The 25087-nt window shown below is 42.6% G+C and overlaps 1 protein-coding gene across 1 annotated transcript in view; it reads right to left on the bottom strand.

The window, feature by feature from the left end:
* Positions 1-214: 214 nt before the first annotated feature.
* LOC110493295 (podocalyxin-like protein 2) overlaps positions 215-25087 on the bottom strand; it is a 29497-nt gene continuing 4624 nt past the window's right edge. The window contains exons 2-9 of the mRNA XM_036950925.1: positions 16962-17102; positions 16619-16780; positions 13659-14581; positions 8268-8342; positions 6065-6221; positions 5751-5812; positions 5425-5604; positions 215-3983 (exon numbers count right to left, since the gene is read on the bottom strand). Coding sequence (XP_036806820.1) covers positions 3753-3983; positions 5425-5604; positions 5751-5812; positions 6065-6221; positions 8268-8342; positions 13659-14581; positions 16619-16780; positions 16962-17102 — 1931 coding nt within the window. The 3' untranslated portion in view covers positions 215-3752. The remainder of the gene's footprint in view (positions 3984-5424; positions 5605-5750; positions 5813-6064; positions 6222-8267; positions 8343-13658; positions 14582-16618; positions 16781-16961; positions 17103-25087) is intronic.

Genomic DNA, 25087 nt, shown 5'->3' with positions numbered 1-25087 from the left:
AAGCACATATACACAAGTACCTCCAGAATTGGGAGGTTATTTCTATAGTATACACTAGATGGCGCAATTGTATAATTTCATTAATTCAATTCAATTCAAGGGGCTTTATTGGCATGGGAAACATGTGTTAACATTGCCAAAGCAAGTGAGGTAGATAATTATCATATATCATATAGGCTACAAGCAATCCGACTATATATAAGTACTACCAAAGCAGCATTTCACAAATGTTTATTTTTTTTCCATACATTACATGATACATAACAAAACAGTGAAAAATTTAAACTAACATGAAATTTAAAAAAAAAAGTTAAACACAAAATAATGAACATTTATAAAATCAATAACATATACTTCTAAACTTCTCTCTAGCCGACTCTCACTCGGTGTTAGCAATGGAACCTGGGGATAATTCTTATGCAAATGACATACGAGAAACCTGACATTTTAACACCACTGAGCAGCTCATATGATAGAGACAATGGCGCAGGAGCAATACAAGGAACTGCCCACACACAGACCGACGGAGCTGCCCACACACAGACCTACGGAGCTGCCCACACACAGACCTACGGCTGGTTTCCCAACAAGCCTAGTCCTGGACTAAAACATTTTCAAGTGAGATTTTTCCCATTAATAATGACAAAAGAGACCGAGTTCAGACCCACCAATCCAGAACATCAGAGCCTACTCTTGAACTTTCCTGGGTCGTGTTCATTAGGGAACTCAATGTAAAAAAAAAAAAAATTTACGAACGTTTGTTATTGGACCAGATCCCAAGTAGTCCTTCCCTGATTGTCAGTTTTCTTCCGTTTGTTGCCTAATGAACACAACCCAGGAGAGTTCAACTGTCCAATACAGATTTTTTTTTTTTTATTTCACCTTTATTTAACCAGGTAGGCCAGTTGAGAACAAGTTCTCATTTACAACTGCGACCTGGCCAAGATAAAGCATAGCAGTGTGAACAGACAACACAGAGTTACACATGGAGTAAATAATTAACAAGTCAATAACACACAACAAAAAAATATATATATACAGATTTTAAAGAGCACATTGTGGCTATCTGCTTGTCTAGCGCAAAATAAAACAAAACAGGAGATGTTATTCCTCCCTCCCTCCCTCCCTCTCATCAGCCATCCCACTCTCCTTCCAGCCACCCCTCTCATCCATTCCTCCCTCCCCTCAGCCATCCCACTCTCTCTTCCTCTCATCCAGCCATTCCTCCATCCAATCCCATCCATCCCTCAACTAAAGCGTTAGTTTAGTACCACAGGAGATTGCAGAGGTGGAGGGCGGCTCATAATGTCTGGAATGGAGTAAACGGAACGGGGGCAAACACCAGGTGTTTTTTTTCTTTTTTATGTTCCATTTCTTCTTTTCAGGCCATTACTATGAGTCCGTCCTCCTCAATTAAGGTGCTACCAACCCCCTGTGTTTAGTAGCTTATCACTACCATATAAGATTGGACTATTCTTTGGGATGATTTCACACACACACACACACACACACACACACACACACACACACACACACACACACACACACACACACACACACACACACACACACACACACACACACACACACACACACACTTAGCTTGTATTTACGGATTTAAGCGTTTCTAACACTCCTCGGCTAAGCACAGTGTACGCTATGAGAGATGTGAACCATCTTGGTGCTATTGATTTCTCTCAAAAAAAAGATCTGAGCTCTATAGCTGACTGCGGACTAAAAACAAAAACACATATCCCACCATTTTGATGCAGAGACAATACTGTCAAGGCAGAGAAGATATATTTAAACCACAGTATGTCATTAGCTTCAGGGCCTCAGCAGAAATACTAGCAGCATGACATTACATTCATATTTACATGCCTTCTACAGTAAAGAGCCAAAAACATTATTCGCTGTGCTTATGATAAATTAATATATATATATAAATATTTATAAAATTGTAGGGGGGGGTTATCAAAGGGAAGCATCATAAATATGGCCAGCCTCTGTTGTTTTGCAGCCTGGTTACCAGAGGTGATTGTGCTTTAGCCAATCCCTTGTTTGTTACCATGACAGCCCTCAGTTGTTTTGCAGCCTGGTTACCAGAGGTGATTGTGCTTTAGCCAATCCCTTGTTTGTTACCGTGCCACAGCAGCCAGAGATGACTTGCTAAAGCAATCAGATCAGGCAACCAAGCTAGATATTTGGCAAACTCAGTCTCGATTGTAAGGAGGCTGGGTATAACGGATGCTTCCAAATGATCGTGTGGCTTTGAACTACGATCAGTGTGAACAGATCAGATACAGAGATGGCATTCCAACTTTACGTAATAAAAGAAGAGCACAAAGCGTTTAACTCTGCATTCAAACATGTTAAACTAAATGCAATATTTCTAATAACTTCAGTAGTTCAACTACGAACATTTATACACGTAACAGAGGGATAACGTCTCTATTCGCTTCAACATCAATGTTTCCTCATTCTGAAAAGTCCCTGTCGCTGTACAGTGTTAAGTAATAGATGCGAATCATGCTTAGTTGACAAAAAAAAAAAGGAAAGCAGAGTAGATGATCAAGACCATATCATATAATCATAGCCAATTGATAAAACGTCTAAGTAGCTTTAATAAAGTTGTTTAAGTGACTTCTGATTACTATACTTTGTCTTTCTGTACTGAACACAAAAAATATATATATATATAAATGCAACATGCAACAATTTCAACGATTTTACTGAGTTACAAGTTCATATAAGGAAATCGGTCAATTGAAATTAATTCGTTAGACCCTAATCTATGGATTTCACATGACTGGGCAGGGGCGCAGCCATGGGGAGCAAGGCCCAGCCAAAAAGATTGAGTTTTTCCTCACAAAAGGGCTTTATTACAGACAGAAATAGTCCTCAGTTTCATCAGCTGTCCGGGGAGGCTGGTCTCAGACGATCCCGCAGGTGAAGAAGCCAGATGTGGAAGTCCTGGGCTGGCGTGGTTACACACGGTCTGCGGTTGTGAGGCCGATTGGACATTCTGACAAATTCTCTAAAACGACGTTGACGGTGGCTTATGGTAGAGAAATGAACATTCAATTCTCTGGCAAGAGCTCTGGTTTAGAGTGGCATTTTATTGTCCCCAGCACAAGCTGCACCTGTTTAATGATCTAATGCTGATTTAATGCTGTTTAATCAGCTTCTTGATATGCCACACCTGTCAGGTGGATGGATTACTTTGTCAAAGGAGAAATGCTCACTAGACTATAAACAAATTTGTGCACAAAATTTAAGGAAAATAAGCTTTTTGTGCATATGGCACATTTCTGGGATCTTTATTTCAGCTCATGAAACATGGGACCAACACTTTACATGTTGCGTTTATATTTTTGCTCTGTATAATTTGACAGCCGATGCATTCACAAGTTTCACAACACTGATGTTTTGCGTCTTCATCTTGAGTTCTCTTTTCTAGCCTAGTCCGACTCCCAGGTCTGTTTGTGCTGTCTTGCCACGCCAAATGTGACAGTGACCATAGAAGTTGGCAAGACAGCACAAACAGATCTGGATCCAGGCTACCTTCTCCTCTTCCACTCTTCTTCTCTCTACTAAAGGTGTGTATCCTCTTCCATATTATCCTCTTCCACTCTTCTTCTCTCTACTAAAGGTGTGTATCCTCTTCTATAGTATCCTCTTCCACTCTTCTTCTCTCTACTAAAGGTGTGTATCCTCTTCCATATTATCCTCTTCCACTCTTCTTCTCTCTACTAAAGGTGTGTATCCTCTTCCATATTATCCTCTTCCTTCACTCCAGGTTTGTTGACCAGGACCTGCCAGCCACTACTCCCTCCCTCCCCCCCAGACCCAGCCGTCAGTCCGTTGGCGTGGCGATGTTTCTTCTCCTGTATCTCTGGCTGCCCCCCCCCGTCACTCGTCACATCCAGGGTAGGGTTGTCATGGCAGCCGTTCTCCACAAAATGGAATTCCTCGCCTCGAGTCTTGGGAGGGAAAGGAGAAGAAAGAGGAGAAGTTTTTACATAATCAAAACATAACATTTGAAATAATTAAAAAGAAAAACAATAATAATACATTTACAAGAAATGAAATAACTGAAGAGTAACAACCACACCATCATAATTCATCCATACAGTCAATCAATCAATGAATCAATCAATACCATTTATCAATCAATCAATCAATACCATTTATCAATAATAATACATTTACAAGAAATTAAATAACTGAAGAGAAACAACCACACCATCATAATTCATCCATACAGTCATAAAGCTATTGATCAATGAATCAATCAATACCATTTATCAATCAATGAATCAATCAATACCATTTATCAATCAATGAATCAACACCATTTATTAATCAATCAATACCATTAATCAATCAATGAATCAATCAATACCATTTATCAATCAATCAATCAATACCATTTATCAATCAATCAATCAATACCATTTATCAATCAATCAATCAATACCATTTATCAATCAATACCATTTATCAATCAATACCATTTATCTATCAATCAATACCATTAATCAATGAATCAATAAATACCATTTATCAATGAATGAATGAATCAATCAATCAATTCCATTTATCAATCAATGAATGAATGAATCAATCAATACCATTTATCAATCAATCAATCACCATTTATCAATCAATTAATCAATCAATCAATCAATACCATTTATCAATCAATTAATCAATCAATCAATACCATTTATCAAATAATAACAATCAATCAATCAATACAATTTATCAAATAATAACAATCAATCAATACAATTTATCAAATAATAACAATCAATCAATCAATCAATACCATTTATCAAATAATAACAATCAATCAATACCATTTATCAAATAATAAAAATCAATCAATACCATTTATCAATCAATAAATCAATCAATCAATACAATTTATCAAATAATAACAATCAATCAATCAATACCATTTATCAAATAATAACAATCAATCAATCAATCAATACCATTTATCAGTCAATTAATCAATCAATTCAATGTTATTCATTTAGCCCTTCTTTTTTTTTTTACAACAACATTGTCACAAAGTGCTTTACAGTAAATCTACAGTAAGTAAATCTACAGTAAGTAAATCTACAGTAAATCTACAGTAAGTAAATCTACAGTAAATCTACAGTAAGTAAATCTACAGTAAGTAAATCTACAGTAAGTAAATCTACAGTAAATCTACAGTAAGTAAATCTACAGTAAGTAAATCTACAGTAAATCTACAGTAAGTAAATCTACAGTAAATCTACAGTAAGTAAATCTACAGTAAGTAAATCTACAGTAAGTAAATCTACAGTAAGTAAATCTACAGTAAGTATATCTACAGTAAGTAAATCTACGGTAAATCTACAGTAAGTAAATCTACAGTAAATCTACACCTACCATAGTCTTGATCTTAGGCAGGCGTCTCTGCCAGAAGATATAGATGAGACCAGACGCGATGATGACCACACAGACAGAACCTATGATCACCAGGACCACGAACAGCTTCCCGTAGTCACTACGAGTCTGACTGGGCCTGGAGTGACAGGTGTTAGCGCTGCTGTAGTTCTGGATACCAATCTGGAACCAGACACACTGAACAGTTCAGTTTCATTCAGACAGAATCCGTTTATACTTCGGACGGAGACCAGGCCGACCCATTTACAACCTTACACAAAGTCAGAAGGATCCAATTACAACCTTACATAGAAACAGAAGGATCTTACCTCGTGCAAACCTCTCCTGATTTCGCCTAACATTGACAACATATCCTTGGTGGCAATAACTCCTAAAAGACAGTCAGAAACCACACAAAAAAATGTTACTAAATAGCACACGAGTGAGCAACCGCATGAGAATACAGTGTTGGAGACATCTACGTGTATATCTTCATGTCATTTGACGAAGTTTGGCTCGGGATCACATATTTCACAGTATTTCTATGAAACCTAGGTTTGAGAGCTTGACTGTAATGAGAAAGTGGGCCCCAGCTCTCTGGGCCCCAGCTCTCTGGGCCCCAGCTCTCTGATGTATCTGGTACCGTGTTCGTTGGCCAGCGTGACGAGCAGCTGGTGGTCCTGTCTGGTGGGTTTAGAGAGAGAGATGAGCCAGGAGCCCTGAGGACTGTTCATCTTCCTAGAGAAGGTTGTCTCTAGCAGCTCCAAGAGGCGGTCTCCACTCTCCACACGGAACTCATCCTGAACATAAAACACAACAGGAGAGGTCAGAGGTTAACAGTGAAAAAAAACTAAAGGGGGCATCAGGTGACCTGGTTGTTGTCAGATCGATTTGGTTTGTGCTGTAGTTAGCTGTATAGAGGATCCAGCTGAAACAAGGACAAGAGGACAAGGTAGAAACAAACAGACATACAAAATATGCAACTGTTTAACATACAAAATGGTATTCTGTGGGGAAAAAAAGAGAAGGTTGTGTGGTGATGACTCATGCTGTACGGAATAAATCTGCCTGCCAACTATGCCGTTGAACTAATCATGCTCCTTTGATGCGCTGCTGTTTTGTGGATCGGAGGGTTTCTGTCTTCCTCCCTGCTGGGTACTTGTGATTACTCTGTAGCGGTTGGCGTGACAACCAAAAAGGTCACATTGATTATAATTGCACGGCTTTCTGTTGTTTCCATGGTGACGGAGGGACTCTTGGGTGATGGAGAGGGATGATTTGGGGGGGGGGGGGGGTGGAGAGGATTTGATTTAGATTTATTAGGATCCCCATTAGCCGACTCTAATGGCAACAGCTAGTCTTACTGGGGTCTGACAAAACAAAAAAGATATTACAGACAAAAGAGGATGGAGAAGAGGGGGGGTGGGGGTGGAGAGGAGGGGGGATGAGATGGATGGGGGTGGGGGATGGAGAGGAGAGGGATGAGGGTGGAGAGGAGGGGGGGATGAGGGGTTGAGGGTGGGGGGGTGGAGAGGAGGGGGTGAGGGTGGAGGGTGGAAAGGAGGGGGTGAGGGTGAGGGGGGAGAGGAGGGGGTGAGGGTGGAGGGTGGAGAGGAGGGGGTGAGGAGAATGTTGTAAACTGACTGTCAGAGGAAAGAAAGGGATCCTGGTTGTCTCACAGTGAAAGGGCTCCTGGTTGTCTCACAGTGAAAGGGCTCCTGGGTTGTCTCACAGTGAAAGGGCTCCTGGTTGTCTCACAGTGAAAGGGCTCCTGGGTTGCCTCACAGTGAAAGGGCTCCTGGTTGTCTCACAGTGAAAGGGCTCCTGGTTGTCTCACAGTGAAAGGGCTCCTGGTTGTCTCACAGTGAAAGGGCTCCTGGTTGTCTCACAGTGAAAGGGCTCCTGGTTGTCTCACAGTGAAAGGGCTCCTGGGTTGTCTCACAGTGAAAGGGCTCCTGGTTGTCTCACAGTGAAAGGGCTCCTGGGTTGTCTCACAGTGAAAGGGCTCCTGGTTGTCTCACAGTGAAAGGGCTCCTGGGTTGCCTCACAGTGAAAGGGCTCCTGGTTGTCTCACAGTGAAAGGGCTCCTGGTTGTCTCACAGTGAAAGGGCTCCTGGGTTGTCTCACAGTGAAAGGGCTCCTGGGTTGTCTCACAGTGAAAGGGCTCCTGGTTGTCTCACAGTGAAAGGGCTCCTGGTTGTCTCACAGTGAAAGGGCTCCTGGTTGTCTCACAGTGAAAGGGCTCCTGGGTTGCCTCACAGTGAAAGGGCTCCTGGGTTGCCTCACAGTGAAAGGGCTCCTGGGTTGTCTCACAGTGAAAGGGCTCCTGTGTTTCCTCGCAGTGAAAGGGCTCCTGGTTGTCTCACAGTGAAAGGGCTCCTGGGTTGTCTCACAGTGAAAGGGCTCCTGGTTGTCTCACAGTGAAAGGGCTCCTGGGTTGTCTCACAGTGAAAGGGCTCCTGGTTGTCTCACAGTGAAAGGGCTCCTGGGTTGCCTCACAGTGAAAGGGCTCCTGGTTCCCTCACAGTGAAAGGGCTCCTGGTTCCCTCACAGTGAAAGGGCTCCTGGGTTGCCTAACAGTGAAGGACAACAATGGAGCTGTCTGGATCTATAGCCTGGTTAGACCAGACTGTACGCTACACACACAAGTGTTCAGGCTGGTTTAACCAGGATACCATCTAATGGCATCCCATCATGCCCTGTTGATTCAATTACACATTTACAAAATCAGAACTCATCCCAACAAATGATTCTAAGAAACATCAGCAATTACAGTGCTGCAATATTACGGTCCTAAAATATGTTTACGATGTCACCTGGTGGCTAGACACGTTGTGGTTACTCACACAGTCAACGTTGTCTGACATGTTGAGGATGACGTACCCCTTCCCAGCCAGATCGCTCCAGTCCACACAGATCACCTGGTGGTTACATTAAGAGAGGAGGTGAAAGGGAGTTAGTAAGAGGCTGTCAAACCAATCAAAAACTTCAAAATATATGGGGCTGAATGATACACAGTACCATAGTGTGACCGGTCGGGTTCAAACCAGTCTCCTGTGTGCCACAAGAACGCCGAACTGAAGTTTGGTCATTACCTCAGGGGGCTAACAAGTCTTCAAGGAAAGGCTACTCCTCATAGGATCATAGTTTACTGAACCACCTCCTCTACTACATTATAGATTAGACATACTACTGAACCACCTCCTCTACTACATTATAGATTAGACATACTACTGAACCACCTCAGATACATTATAGATTAGACATACTACTGAACCACCTCAGATACATTATAGATTAGACATACTACTGAACCACCTCCTCTACTACATTATAGATTAGACATACTACTGAACCACCTCCACTACTACATTATAGATTAGACATACTACTGAACCACCTCAGATACATCATAGATTAGACATACTACTGAACCACCTCCTCTACTACATTATAGATTAGACATACTACTGAACCACCTCCTCTACTACATTATAGATTAGACATACTACTGAACCACCCCCTCCACTACATTATAGATTAGACATACTACTGAACCACCTCCACTACTACATTATAGATTAGACATACTACTGAACCACCTCAGATACATTATAGATTAGACATACTACTGAACCACCTCCTCTACTACATTATAGATTAGACATACTACTGAACCACCTCCTCTACTACATTATAGATTAGACATACTACTGAACCACCTCCTCTACTACATTATAGATTAGACATACTACTGAACCACCTCCTCCACTACATTATAGATTAGACATACTACTGAACCACCTCCACTACTACATTATAGATTAGACATACTACTGAACCACCTCCTCTACTACATTATAGATTAGACATACTACTGAACCACCTCCTCTACTACATTATAGATTAGACATACTACTGAACCACCTCCTCTACTACATTATAGATTAGACATACTACTGAACCACCTCCTCTACTACATTATAGATTAGACATACTACTGAACCACCTCCTCTACTACATTATAGATTAGACATACTACTGAACCACCCCCTCCACTACATTATAGATTAGACATACTACTGAACCACCTCCTCTACTACATTATAGATTAGACATACTACTGAACCACCTCCTCCACTACATTATAGATTAGACATACTACTGAACCACCTCCTCTACTACATTATAGATTAGACATACTACTGAACCACCTCCTCTACTACATTATAGATTAGACATACTACTGAACCACCTCCTCTACTACATTATAGATTAGACATACTACTGAACCACCTCCTCTACTACATTATAGATTAGACATACTACTGAACCACCTCCTCTACTACATTATAGATTAGACATACTACTGAACCACCTCCTCTACTACATTATAGATTAGACATACTACTGAACCACCTCCTCTACTACATTATAGATGAGACATACTACTGAACCACCTCCTCTACTACATTATAGATTAGACATACTACTGAACCACCTCCTCCGCTACATTATAGATTAGACATACTACTGAACCACCTCCTCTACTACATTATAGATTAGACATACTACTGAACCACCTCCTCTACTACATTATAGATTAGACATACTACTGAACCACCTCCTCTACTACATTATAGATTAGACAGACTACTGAACCACCTCCTCTACTACATTATAGATTAGACATACTACTGAACCACCTCCTCTACTACATTATAGATTAGACATACTACTGAACCACCTCCTCTACTACATTATAGATGAGACATACTACTGAACCACCTCCACTACTACATTATAGATTAGACATACTACTGAACCACCTCAGATACATTATAGATGAGACATACTACTGAACCACCTCCTCCGCTACATTATAGATTAGACAGACTACTGAACCACCTCCTCTACTACATTATAGATTAGACATACTACTGAACCACCTCCTCTACTACATTATAGATTAGACATACTACTGAACCACCTCCTCTACTACATTATAGATTAGACATACTACTGAACCACCTCCTCTACTACATTATAGATTAGACATACTACTGAACCACCTCCACTACTACATTATAGATTAGACATACTACTGAACCACCTCCTCCGCTACATTATAGATTAGACAGACTACTGAACCACCTCCTCTACTACATTATAGATTAGACATACTACTGAACCACCTCCACTACTACATTAGAGATTAGACATACTACTGAACCACCTCCTCCGCTACATTATAGATTAGACAGACTACTGAACCACCTCCTCTACTACATTATAGATTAGACATACTACTGAACCACCTCCTCTACTACATTATAGATTAGACATACTACTGAACCACCTCCACTACTGCATTAGAGATTAGACATACTACTGAACCACCTCCTCCGCTACATTATAGATTAGACAGACTACTGAACCACCTCCTCTACTACATTATAGATTAGACATACTACTGAACCACCTCAGATACATTATAGATTAGACATACTACTGAACCACCTCCTCTACTACATTATAGATTAGACATACTACTGAACCACCTCCTCTACTACATTATAGATTAGACATACTACTGAACCACCTCCTCTACTACATTATAGATTAGACAGACTACTGAACCACCTCCTCTACTACATTATAGATTAGACATACTACTGAACCACCTCCTCCACTACATTATAGATTAGACATACTACTGAACCACCTCCTCTACTACATTATAGATTAGACATACTACTGAACCACCTCCTCTACTACATTATAGATTAGACATACTACTGAACCACCTCCTCTACTACATTATTGATTAGACATACTACTGAACCACCTCCTCTACTACATTATAGATTAGACATACTACTGAACCACCTCCTCTACTACATTATAGATTAGACATACTACTGAACCACCTCCACTACTACATTATAGATTAGACATACTACTGAACCACCTCAGATACATTATAGATGAGACATACTACTGAACCACCTCCTCTACTACATTATAGATTAGACATACTACTGAACCACCTCAGATACATTATAGATGAGACATACTACTGAACCACCTCCTCCGCTACATTATAGATTAGACATACTACTGAACCACCTCCTCTACTACATTATAGATTAGACATACTACTGAACCACCTCCACTACTACATTATAGATTAGACATACTACTGAACCACCTCAGATACATTATAGATTAGACATACTACTGAACCACCTCCTCTACTACATTATAGATTAGACATACTACTGAACCACCTCCACTACTACATTATAGATTAGACATACTACTGAACCACCTCAGATACATTATAGATGAGACATACTACTGAACCACCTCCTCTACTACATTATAGATTAGACATACTACTGAACCACCTCCTCCGCTACATTATAGATTAGACATACTACTGAACCACCTCCTCTACTACATTATAGATTAGACATACTACTGAACCACCTCCTCTACTACATTATAGATTAGACATACTACTGAACCACCTCCTCTACTACATTATAGATTAGACATACTACTGAACCACCTCCTCTACTACATTATAGATTAGACAGACTACTGAACCACCTCCTCTACTACATTATAGATTAGACATACTACTGAACCACCTCCACTACTACATTAGAGATTAGACATACTACTGAACCACCTCCTCTACTACATTATAGATTAGACATACTACTGAACCACCTCCTCTACTACATTATAGATTAGACATACTACTGAACCACCTCCACTACTACATTATAGATTAGACATACTACTGAACCACCTCCTCCGCTACATTATAGATTAGACAGACTACTGAACCACCTCCTCTACTACATTATAGATTAGACATACTACTGAACCACCTCCACTACTACATTAGAGATTAGACATACTACTGAACCACCTCCTCCGCTACATTATAGATTAGACAGACTACTGAACCACCTCCTCTACTACATTATAGATTAGACATACTACTGAACCACCTCCTCTACTACATTATAGATTAGACATACTACTGAACCACCTCCACTACTACATTAGAGATTAGACATACTACTGAACCACCTCCTCCGCTACATTATAGATTAGACAGACTACTGAACCACCTCCTCTACTACATTATAGATTAGACATACTACTGAACCACCTCAGATACATTATAGATTAGACATACTACTGAACCACCTCCTCTACTACATTATAGATTAGACATACTACTGAACCACCTCAGATACATTATAGATGAGACATACTACTGAACCACCTCCTCCACTACATTATAGATTAGACATACTACTGAACCACCTCAGATACATTATAGATGAGACATACTACTGAACCACCTCCTCTACTACATTATAGATGAGACATACTACTGAACCACCTCCTCTACTACATTATAGATGAGACATACTACTGAACCACCTCCTCCACTACATTATAGATTAGACATACTACTGAACCACCTCAGATACATTATAGATGAGACATACTACTGAACCACCTCCTCTACTACATTATAGATTAGACATACTACTGAACCACCTCAGATACATTAGAGATTAGACATACTACTGAACCACCTCCTCTACTACATTATAGATTAGACAGACTACTGAACCACCTCCTCTACTACATTATAGATTAGACAGACTACTGAACCACCTCCTCTACTACATTATAGATTAGACATACTACTGAACCACCTCCTCTACTACATTATAGATTAGACATACTACTGAACCACCTCCTCTACTACATTATAGATGAGACATACTACTGAACCACCTCCTCTACTACATTATAGATTAGACATACTACTGAACCACCTCCTCCGCTACATTATAGATTAGACAGACTACTGAACCACCTCCTCTACTACATTATAGATTAGACATACTACTGAACCACCTCCTCTACTACATTATAGATTAGACATACTACTGAACCACCTCCTCCGCTACATTATAGATTAGACAGACTACTGAACCACCTCCTCTACTACATTATAGATTAGACATACTACTGAACCACCTCCTCTACTACATTATAGATTAGACATACTACTGAACCACCTCCTCTACTACATTATAGATTAGACATACTACTGAACCACCTCCTCTACTACATTATAGATTAGACATACTACTGAACCACCTCCTATACTACATTATAGATTAGACATACTACTGAACCTGCTGTATCTCCTGTGAGAAGTGTGCACCACGGAGGAGCTCTGCCTCCGTTAACAGCTCTTTTCCTCCATGCCTGACCTCCTGCTCCTCCTCATCATGCTTCTTTTCCTCCTCCTGCCTCCTCTCCTTCTCCTGGATCTCCTTCCCAGCGAACATCTCCTCGTCCTCCAGACGGAGCGCTGAATCCTCCGTGACATCGACCGTTGGCGCCAGAGACGCCAAGGGGGCTGTGGTCAGGGGAGAGATGTCACCTCCTCTCCCTGCTCTTCCCGATTCACTCCTAGGTCTTCCAAGGACCACTGCCTCCTCTTCCTCTTCCTCCTCCTCCTCCTGGTCTTCTGTATGGGTGTTGTCCGACTGGAGAGGCCCAAGGCTGGGGAAGACACCTACCTCTGGGAGGGTTGGTCTGGAGGTGGAGGCATCAGGCTCAGGGGTGGAACTCTCCCTCTCCTCCTCCTCCTCCTCCTCCTCATCTGCTACGTCTACCTCCACTGTGTCTTCAGGAGTTGATTGAGAACCCCCGTACACTGGGACGTATTGTGGGTCTAAGGTGGTTGAGTCTACAGGAACCAGAGGGTCAGCAGCAGGGGTTGTGGGGGTGTTGGAGGTTGGGGTGGTGGTGGTGTTGGATGTGGTGGTGTTGGAGGTGGGGGTGTTGGAGGTGGGGGTGTTGGATGTGGTGGTGTTGGATGTGGTGGTGTTGGATGTGGTGGTGTTGGATGTGGTGGTGTTGGAGGTGGTGGTAGGCATGCTCTGGTTCTGGCCGTAGCCAGCCTCCAGGGGGAGGCCGCTGGACTCTCTCTCCATCTCCCATAGCTCCCGCTCCTGCCTCTCCACCGCATCCTTGAAGGGAGAGGTGTGATTACCCTGTCTGGGTTCCTCCATAGGAGAGGTGGAGGTCTGGGAGAGGGTCTGACTGTAACCTGAGACGAACAAGAAGAAATGGTAGTACTTGACTTTACAGTACAGAGATGACCTGGTATTTACTAGTACACACAGTCATAACCTATGATTTATTATAATGAACGCTCCTTAACTCTGTGTAGTGAAATATGTCAGTGTGACTGGGACACATGTATTATCCACAACACAAACAGACTGTCAATCCCTAGTGTTGCTTGATTTACAATAGACTGGGAGGCACCCCCCCCCCCCCCCCCCCCCCCCCCCCCTCCCCCCAATACAGTCACACTGAAATATGATGTTCATATAGAACCGATTTCCCGGACATAAATCAAATCCATTTTTATTGGTCACATACACGTGTTTTGCAGATGTTCTTGCGGGTGTAACGAAATGCTTGTGTGTCTAGCTCCGACAGTGCAGTAATATCTAACAATTTCACAACATATACCCAATACACACAAATATAAGTAAAGGAATGTAATTAAGAATATATACATTTATGGACGAGCAATGTCAGAGCGGCATAGACTAAGATACAGTAGAATAGTGTAGAATACAGTAAATACATATGAGATGAGTAATACATGTATGTAAACATTATTAAAGTGACTAGTGTTCCATTTATTAAAGTGGCCAGTGATTTCAAGTCAATGTATATAGGGCAGCAGCCTAAGGTCCTGTTATTGACTGATAGGACTATTACTCAGTCATCGGCTTCATCAATAAGTGCATCGATGACGTCGTCTCCACGGTGACCGTACGTACATATCCCAACCAGAAGCCATGGATTACAGGCAACATCCGCATCGAGCTAAAGGCTAGAGCTGCCGCTTTCAAGGACAGGGAGACTAATCCGGACGCTTATAAGAAATCGTCTGCCACACTGGTACCGCAGTGAAACATATCCCCATCCCCGTTCTTCTGCGCAATGCAAGGAATCATACTCAACTCAACTCAAGGAATCATCCTCAACTCAACTCAGCTCAAGGAATCATACTCAACTCAAGGAATCATACTCAACTCAACTCAACTCAAGGAATCATACTCAACTCAAGGAATCATACTCAACTCAACTTTCTCTCAGTGCAGACATAATGTAAAATAATTCTGCAGTACCCAGCCTGTACCCAGCCTTTACCCAGCCTTTACCCAGCCTGTACCCAGCCTTTACCCAGCCTGTACCCAGCCTGTACCCAGCCTTTACCCAGCCTTTACCCAGCCTGTACCTAGCCTGTACCCAGCCTGTACCCAGCCTGTACCCAGCCTGTACCCAGCCTTTACCCAGCCTGTACCCAGCCTTTACCCAGCCTGTACCCAGCCTTTACCCAGCCTGTACCCAGCCTGTACCCAGCCTGTACCCAGCCTGTACCCAGCCTGTACCCAGCCTTTACCCAGCCTGTACCCAGCCTGTACCCAGCCTGTACCTAGCCTTTACCCAGCCTTTACCCAGCCTTTACCCAGCCTTTACCCAGCCTGTACCCAGCCTGTACCCAGCCTTTACCCAGCCTGTACCCAGCCTGTACCCAGCCTGTATCCAGCCTGTACCCAGCCTGTACCCAGCCTGTACCCAGCCTGTACCCAGCCTGTACCTAGCCTGTACCAAGCCTTTACCCAGCCTGTACCCAGCCTTTACCCAGCCTTTACCCAGCCTGTACCCAGCCTGTACCCAGCCTTTACCCAGCCTGTACCCAGCCTGTACCCAGCCTGTACCCAGCCTGTACCTAGCCTGTACCTAGCCTGTACCCAGCCTGTACCTAGCCTGTACCCAGCCTGTACCCAGCCTTTACCCAGCCTTTACCCAGCCTTTACCCAGCCCACCACAATAAACAGTTCTGGGAATAAATACACCCATCTCAGCAATATCATCTTAATTTATATAGTGTGAGTGGTGGTGAGCATCTAGTGCTGCTGTTTGGGACATATTACCTGCTGCCATATATTCACTCTAAGATCATCCCTGTCCTCTTCTCACGAAAGAGTGGACAAGATATAACAGGGGAACTCTGATGTCAGACAGAAAGGACACACCACTGTCACATACATAGTCTACGTACCTCTGAGGGACTTCCTGTCTAGACCAGTGATGTTGACTTGGTCTCTGACATCATCCCAGAGATGAACAGAGGACTGCAGAGGCTTGTTGTCGTCATTGAATAACCCCGAGGACTCCTGTCCCTGGGAGGTTAGGCCTGGTACTGTGGTGGGGCTGCCTGGAACTACAGAGAAGAAGAATACTTATTTACTTTATTGTCCACAAACACTCCGTGGATTATTTTGGGGATTAAATGCCTTGCTCTAGGATGATGATGCTAGGACTATGCCCCCAATAGATTTCCCTGTCGGGCATAGGATTTGAACCAGCAACCCTTTGGTTCCTGGTCCACTACTCTAATGTACCGGTCATCCTCTCCGGCTGCTCCTCCACATCTTGGTCCATGAGGGACAGAGGAGAGGGCTGGGAGGTGGACAGCAAGGTGGGTGGTCCCATCCCATCACTCAGCAGGGCATCACATGACAGTAGGAAAAATAGTGTGGAGCCTGGAAAGAGAGAGAAGGAAAGAGAAGAGGAAAGGAAGGAAAGAGGAGGAAAGAAGGAAAGAGAGAGAAGGAAATAGAGAGAGAGAGAGAGAGAGAGAGAGAGAGACAGAGAGATTTCCATCCATTACTAGGTAAGTACCAGCTTACATCGGGCTGTGAAATAAAGCATTACTAAAATAAGATGTCCTTACAAATAGAGACTCCAGTCACCCAAGTTATAGACTCTTTTCCCTGGTACTGCACGGCAAGCGGTACCGGAGCTCCAAGTCTAGGACCAAAAGGCTCATCAACAGATTCTACCCCCAAGCCATTAGACTGCTGAACAATTCATACAAATCGCCACTGGACAATTTACATTGACTGACCCCCCCACCCCTATTTGTTTGTTTGTTACCTATATATAGTCACTTTCTTCTTCTTCAACTGCAATGTTGGTTAAGGGCTTGTTATTAAGCATTTTACGGTCAAATCTGCACTTGTTGTATTCGGCGCCTGTGGCAAATAAAGTTTGGTTAGATTTGATTTGAAATAGAAGGTAATACTCTAAATGTGTAGTCTTTTTCTCTGTGTTTTTCCATATTGTTAAATTGAGTTGTCTTAATGGGGTCTGCGTGTGGTCCCGTGTGGCTCAGTTGGTAGAGCATGGCACTTGCAACGTCAATGTTGTGGGTTCGATTCCCACAGAGGACCAGTACGTGAAAATGTATACGTGCACTTCTGTAAGTTGCTCTGGATAAGAGTGTCTGTAAAATGACTAAAAGCAGGTAATGCATGTGACAGATGGATATTAAGCTACTAAGCACTTGAGTGACACCTGTCAGTCTTTGACCTGTTAAGAAATGTGCTCCTGTCTGGTCCCAGTTTTAACCACAAATGGCTTAATACAGTCTAGAGTCCAATCAGCTTAATTCCACACTGTTTGAATATGTTGAACTATGAGCTCACACTGGGCTAAGCTCCCCTGTGGCTCCGTCACCAACCACATGACAAGAAGACTGAGATTCATTCCTTGTTCTCAAAATACATTTCCCATCCTAGCCATGGCTTTCTAAATGCTGAGTCACAGAGCCTTACAGTTACTGTAGATAAGTAAGTCTGGCTCCTCTTTGACCAGGACAGTGAGGTCACAGATACATGGCAGAAAGCATCACCAAGACAGAGGTTTAGGCTATTCCTTATTCCCAAAACACACTTTCCAGGCTGTGGCTTTCTAAATGCTGAGTCACAGAGGCTTGTGGTTAGATAAGGACACGCCTTTACAGCTGGCATGGCTTCTATCACTGACTCAAACTCAAACACATCTCTGTTCTCTTCCTGGGTTGGTTCTGTCTGTCTGTCGGCTCTACAAACACATCCCTGTTCTCTTCCTGGGTTGGTTCTGTCTGTCTGTCGGCTCTACAAACACATCCCTGTTCTCTTCCTGGTGTCTGTCTGTCTGTCTGTCGGCTCTACAAACACATCTCTGTTCTCTTCCTGGTGTCTGTCTGTCTGTCGGCTCTACAAACACATCCCTGTTCTCTTCCTGGGTTGGTTCTGTCTGTCTGTCGGCTCTACAAACACATCCCTGTTCTCTTCCTGGTGTCTGTCTGTCTGTCGGCTCTACAAACACATCTCTGTTCTCTTCCTGGGTTGGTTCTGTCTGTCTGTCAGCTCTACAAACACATCCCTGTTCTCTTCCTGGTGTCTGTCTGTCTGTCGGCTCTACAAACACATCTCTGTTCTCTTCCTGGGTTGGTTCTGTCTGTCTGTCGGCTCTACAAACACATCTCTGTTCTCTTCCTGGTGTCTGTCTGTCTGTCGGCTCTACAAACACATCCCTGTTCTCTTCCTGGGTTGGTTCTGTCTGTCTGTCTGTCTGTCGGCTCTACAAACACATCTCTGTTCTCTTCCTGGGTTGGTTCTGTCTGTCTGTCGGCTCTACAAACACATCTCTGTTCTCTTCCTGGTGTCTGTCTGTCTGTCGGCTCTACAAACACATCCCTGTTCTCTTCCTGGGTTGGTTCTGTCTGTCTGTCTGTCTGTCGGCTCTACAAACACATCCCTGTTCTCTTCCTGGGTTGGTTCTGTCTGTCTGTCTGTCTGTCTGTCTGTCTGTCTGTCTGTCAGCTCTACAAACACATCCCTGTTCTCTTCCTGGGTTGGTTCTGTCTGTCTGTCTGTCGGCTCTACAAACACATCCCTGTTCTCTTCCTGGGTTGGTTCTGTCTGTCTGTCTGTCTGTCGGCTCTACAAACACATCCCTGTTGTTTGGGGCCACTGGCCGCTTCAAAGTGGAAATTATAAACTTCAGAAGCCTTTTAACCTCGAAAAGCTAACAAATGGAATTGTTTTAAGATGGTCATACCATTAATCATTTAGCTATTTTGATTTAGAATTGTAGGCCCCCTTTAGCTATAAAAAAAACAATTTATAAAACAATTATTTGATAAAATATTGAATTTGGCCTTTACTACTATAGCTCATAGAAACACATGAAATAACACATTCATAAATGGCATAAAAGACGGTCCAAAAATCTATCATAAGGAATGAGGGTTTTGTAATAAGTGTCTGTCCTATATCTAGGAGATATAAGAAAGCTCACAAAATATTTGTGTGTTTTTTTTGGACACATATTTAACCCCTTATATTTGTTGGCACGAAACTACCTCCAGACTTCCATTCATTCATATGGGTTAACTTCCAAACTCGTAGGGCAGAACGGAGAACACTATTGTCTTATTGAGAGTCTTATCTTTCTATAGAGAGGTCAGTCATAGGCCTTCCGAGTGGTGCAGTGGTCTAAGGCATTCCATTGTAGTGCTTGAGTTGTCACTACCAACCTGGGTTCAATCCCAGGCTGTGTCACAGCCGTGCGTGACCGGGCGACCCATGAGGAGGCGCACAATTGGCCCAGCGTCATCCGTTTTACATTTTCTGCATTGCCGGAAAGTTATCCTGCAACAGGCTGATCAAATTAAGATCCTCCTCTGAGTCCCCAGAACTTCTGGTGTGACTAACTGGGTTTGAACCTGTGTCTCAACCATGAGGCTGTGTTAGCACGCCGAGCTAAAGGCTGAAGCTCAGGGAGCTAACAAGTCTTCCGGCAGGTCTCAGGCAATGTAAGGAATCATGGGAACGTGTTTCACTGAACCACATACTGGCCAACTATTATAGTACTGGTCTGGTTGTGTACTCTCTGAGTTTCCACATGGCTGTCTGCGTCTAACCTTGGGTACGTCCCAATGACACCTCAATTACCTATACAGTGCACTACTTTAGAGCAGGGCCCATAGGGAAAAGAGGCCCTTTTTTCACCAAGGGGCTGACGCAATAATGTGATCTACATCTAGCTTCAGGGACAAGACTAGGACATATGTATTCTACATCTAGCTTCAAAATCAAGACTAGGAGATATGTTTTCTACATCTAGCTTCAAGGTCAAGACTAGGAGATATGTATTCTACATCTAGCTTGCTTCAGGGACAAGACTAGGAGATATGTATTCTACATCTAGCTTCAAGGACAAGACTAGGAGATATGTATTCTACATCTAGCTTCAAGGTCAAGACTAGGAGATATGTATTCTACATCTAGCTTCAAGGTCAAGACTAGGAGATATGTATTCTACATCTAGCTTCAAGGTCAAGACTAGGAGATATGTATTCTACATCTAGCTTCAAGGACAAGACTAGGAGATATGTATTCTACATCTAGCTTCAAGGTCAAGACTAGGAGATATGTATTCTACATCTAGCTTCAAGGACAAGACTAGGAGATATGTATTCTACATCTAGCTTCAAGGACAAGACTAGGAGATATGTATTCTACATCTAGCTTCAAGGACAAGACTAGGAGATATGTATTCTACATCTAGCTTCAAGGTCAAGACTTGGACAGCTGTATTCTATATCTAGCTTCAAGGTCAAGACTTGGACATCACCCAGGACTGAGACAAAACTTTACTTTGAATGCCACTTCATTGACCCATGACAGATAGAAAGGCTAAGTACTACTGACCATAATAATTCATACTCACACAACAACAACAACAAGAGCAACAACAACAAGCGCAACAACAACAACAAGAGCAACAACAACAACAAGAGCAACAACAAGCGCAACAACAACAACAAGAGCAACTACAACAAGACACTAAGTCATACCAAACAGATACCAGAAAACTGTTTATTTGACTTGGAACAGGATCTATGGAGGATCCCAGATGGTGATAAATATTGATTCCACAGTAAATCCAATGATTTCCTTCCCTGACATCTCTCTGTTGCAGGCCAACTTCCTGTGTAGCTATTGTTGCTCCTTGTGTTATGTAGCAGCACTTTGCAGGGAAATAATGTGGTTCTTTGCTCTCCTGCTGAGATCTGGAAGGGGCAATGTTGTTAAAACCTCTTGAATATGCATATAATTGCTGCTAGCTGTTTGTAATGTTTTGTCTGCTGGGAGCTGTCCTCGCATAATCGCATGGTTTGCTTTCACCGTAAAGCTTTTTTGAAATCTGACACGCCAGGTGGATTAACACCAAGCTAAGCTGTGTTTTGGTATATTGCATTTGTGAATTCATGAAAATGTCATATTTTTTGTAATTTAATTTGAATTTGGCGCTCTGCAATTCCCCCGGATGTTGACGAAAATGATCCCGCTAAAGGGATCGGTGCTCCAAGAGGTTTTAACCATCTGGTCTGGACCTAAGGAACCACGTCCTTCAAATGTGCACTGCACTCACAGGCACTGCACCACATTGGGCATTGACTGTGTGATTCTTGTGTGTGTGTGTGTGTCAGCTACTTTGTTCTCTCTATCTCAGGATTTCCAACGTCGTCTTCTTCATGGGGGTCAATATATTGATTAAAGACTATTATTCTCTGCTCTCAATAGTTTCCAGGATGCTGCTGTATGTGCACTCACTCACAATCCCTGCATCCCATTGGACATAATTCACATCCTTCACAATCCCTGCATCCCATTGGACATCCTTCACAATCCCTGCATGCCATTGGACATCACTCACAATCCCTGCATCCCATTGGACATCCTTCACAATCCCTGCATCCCATTGGACATCCTTCACAATCACTGCATCCCATTGGACATCCTTCACATCCTTCACAATCCCTGCATCCCATTGGACATCCTTCACAATCCCTGCATCCCATTGGACATCCTTCACAATCCCTGCATCCCATTGGACATCCTTCACAATCCCTGCATCCCATTGGACATCCTTCACAATCCCTGCATCCCATTGGACATCCTTCACAATCCCTGCATCCCATTGGACATCCTTCACAATCCCTGCATCCCATTGGACATCCTTCACAATCCCTGCATCCCATTGGACATCCTTCACAATCCCTGCATCCCATTGGACATCTTTCACATCCTTCACAATCACTGCATCCCATTGGACATCCTTCACAATCCCTGCATCCCATTGGACATCCTTCACATCCTTCACAATCCCTGCATCCCATTGGACATCCTTCACAATCACTGCATCCCATTGGACTTGACATTGATTGTGTGATTCTTCATCTTTAACCCATGTCATATGCATCTTTAGCCAATGGTGTATAGCTAGCTGATTGTTCTGAAGAGTTCTCTCAGGACTTCCACTGTCGTCTTCTATCTCCTTCTTCTACCCAATCAGAAGGGTGATGTACATCTGATGGGGGTCAATACCATGATGAATGGCTATTCAACCAGCCGAGAATACTGTCCAATAGGATGATAGGAGAATGGGCAGCAGACAGAGGTTAGTGGACTTTGCAGCACTGCATTGGCAGATAGGGAGCTTTAAGGGTAGATATTATGATGACCTTAACCCTTCACATGGGCACTCAATCACTGCAACACACCACACTGGACATTGACTGTATGCCTCTTCATAATTATCTTTAGCCAAAGCGCGGGTACATACACTACAGGTCAAAGGTTTTAGAACACCTACTCATTCAAGGGTTATTCTTTATTTTCATAAAACTATTTTCTACATTGTAGAATAATAGTGAAGACATCAAAACTATGAAATAACACATATGGAATCATGTAGGAACCAAGGAAAATGTGTTAAACAAATCAAAATATATTTTATATTTGAGATTCTTCAAATAGCCACGCTTTGCCTTGATGACAGATTTTCACACTCTTTGGCATTCTCTCAACCAGCTTCACCTGGCATGCTTTTCCAACAGTCTTGAAGGGGTTCCAACATACGCTGAGCACTTGTTGGCTGCTTTTCAATCACTCTACGTTCCGACTCATCCCAAACCATCTCAATTTGATTGAAGTTGGTTGATTGTGGAGGCCAGGTCATCTGATGCAGCACTCTCCTTCTTGGTCAAATAGCCTTTTACACAGCCTGGAGGTGTGTTGGGTCATTGTCCTGTTGAAAAACAAATGATAGTCCCACTAAGCCCAAACCTGATGGGATGGCGTATCACTGCAGAATGCTGTAGTAGCCATGCTGGTTAAGTGCGCCTTGAATTCTAAATAAATCACAGACAGTGTCACCAGCAAAGCACACCCACATCATAACACCTCCTCCGCCATGCTTTACAGTGGGAAATAAACATGCAGAGATCATCCGTTCACCCACACAGCGTCTAACAAAGACACGGCGGTTGGAACCAAACATCTCCAATTTGGACTCTGGACTAAAAGGGCAAATTTCCACCAGTCTAATGTCCATTGCTCGTGTTTCTTGGCCCAATCAAGTCTCTTCTTATTATTGGTGTCCATTAGTAGTAGTTTCTTTGCAGCAATTCAACCATGAAGGCCTGATTCACACAGTCTCCTCTGAACAGTTGATGTTGAGATGTGTCTGTTACTTAAACTCTGTGAAGCATTTATTTGGGCTGCAATTTCTGCGGCTGGTAACTCTAATGAACTTATCCTCTGCAGCAGAGGTAACTCTGGGTCTTCCTTTCCTGTGGCGGTCCTCATGAGAGCCAGTTTCATCATAGCGCCTGATGGTTTTTGCAACTGCACTTGAAGAACATTTCAAAGTTCTTGACATTTTCTGGATAGACTGACCTTCATGTCTTAAAAGTAATGATGAACTGTCATTTCTCTTTGCTTATTTGAGCTGTTCTTGTCATAATATGGACTTGGTCTTATACCAAATAGGGCTATCTTCTGTAAACCAACCCTACCATGTCACAACACAAATGATTGGCTCAAATGCATTAAGAAGGAAAGAAATTCCACAAATTACCTTTTAAGAAGGCACACCTGTTAAGTTAATTGAAATGCATTCCAGGTGACTACCTCGTGAAGCTGGTTGAGAGAATGCCAAGAGTGTGCAAAGCTGTCATCAAGGCAAAGGGTGGCTATTGGAAGAATCTCATTTGTTTAACACTTTTTTGGTGACTACATGATTCCATATGTGTTATATCATAGTTTTGATGTCTTCACAATTATTATACAATGTAGAATATAGTTTTAAAAAATAAAGAAAAACCCTTGAATGAGTAGGTTTTCTAAAACTTTTGACCGGTAGTATAAACTCTGTGTGTGTGATTCACACAAGTGCTTCGGCTGCTTCATCTCTATAGCGTGCTCTCTATCTCCTTATATCCATATCATTCCACATCAGTGATCAATCACTTACCTGTCCTGCTAAGTACATTCATGAGGGTCAATAGTATGATTAATGACTATTCTACCTGCTTTGAATGGGTTCCAGGATGCTGCTGTGTCCTGTAGGAGGATGGCAGGGCTACAGACAGAGGGAGGTTGACTTTGCAGCACTGTGTAGGCAGCTTTAGCTGTGGGTAGTAGTGAAATGCATAGTGCCTGTTCTCTGGCTGCCTACAGTGTACATTTCTCACAGCAGAAAACTGTTGAAAGTGAACAGGCTGAGATTAGCAGGTGTATATGTGTATACAGTGCATTCGGAAAGTATTTAGACTTCTTGACTTTTTCCACATTTTGTTACGTTAAGGCCTTATTCTAAAATTGATTACATTCATGTTTTTCCTCATCAA

This window comes from Oncorhynchus mykiss, chromosome 17 (assembly GCF_013265735.2).
Source record: "Oncorhynchus mykiss isolate Arlee chromosome 17, USDA_OmykA_1.1, whole genome shotgun sequence".
NCBI classification, from domain to species: Eukaryota; Metazoa; Chordata; class Actinopteri; order Salmoniformes; family Salmonidae; genus Oncorhynchus; species Oncorhynchus mykiss.
The sequence above is the reverse complement of the archived record's forward strand: the minus strand, read 5'-3'. Positions and strand labels throughout refer to the sequence as shown.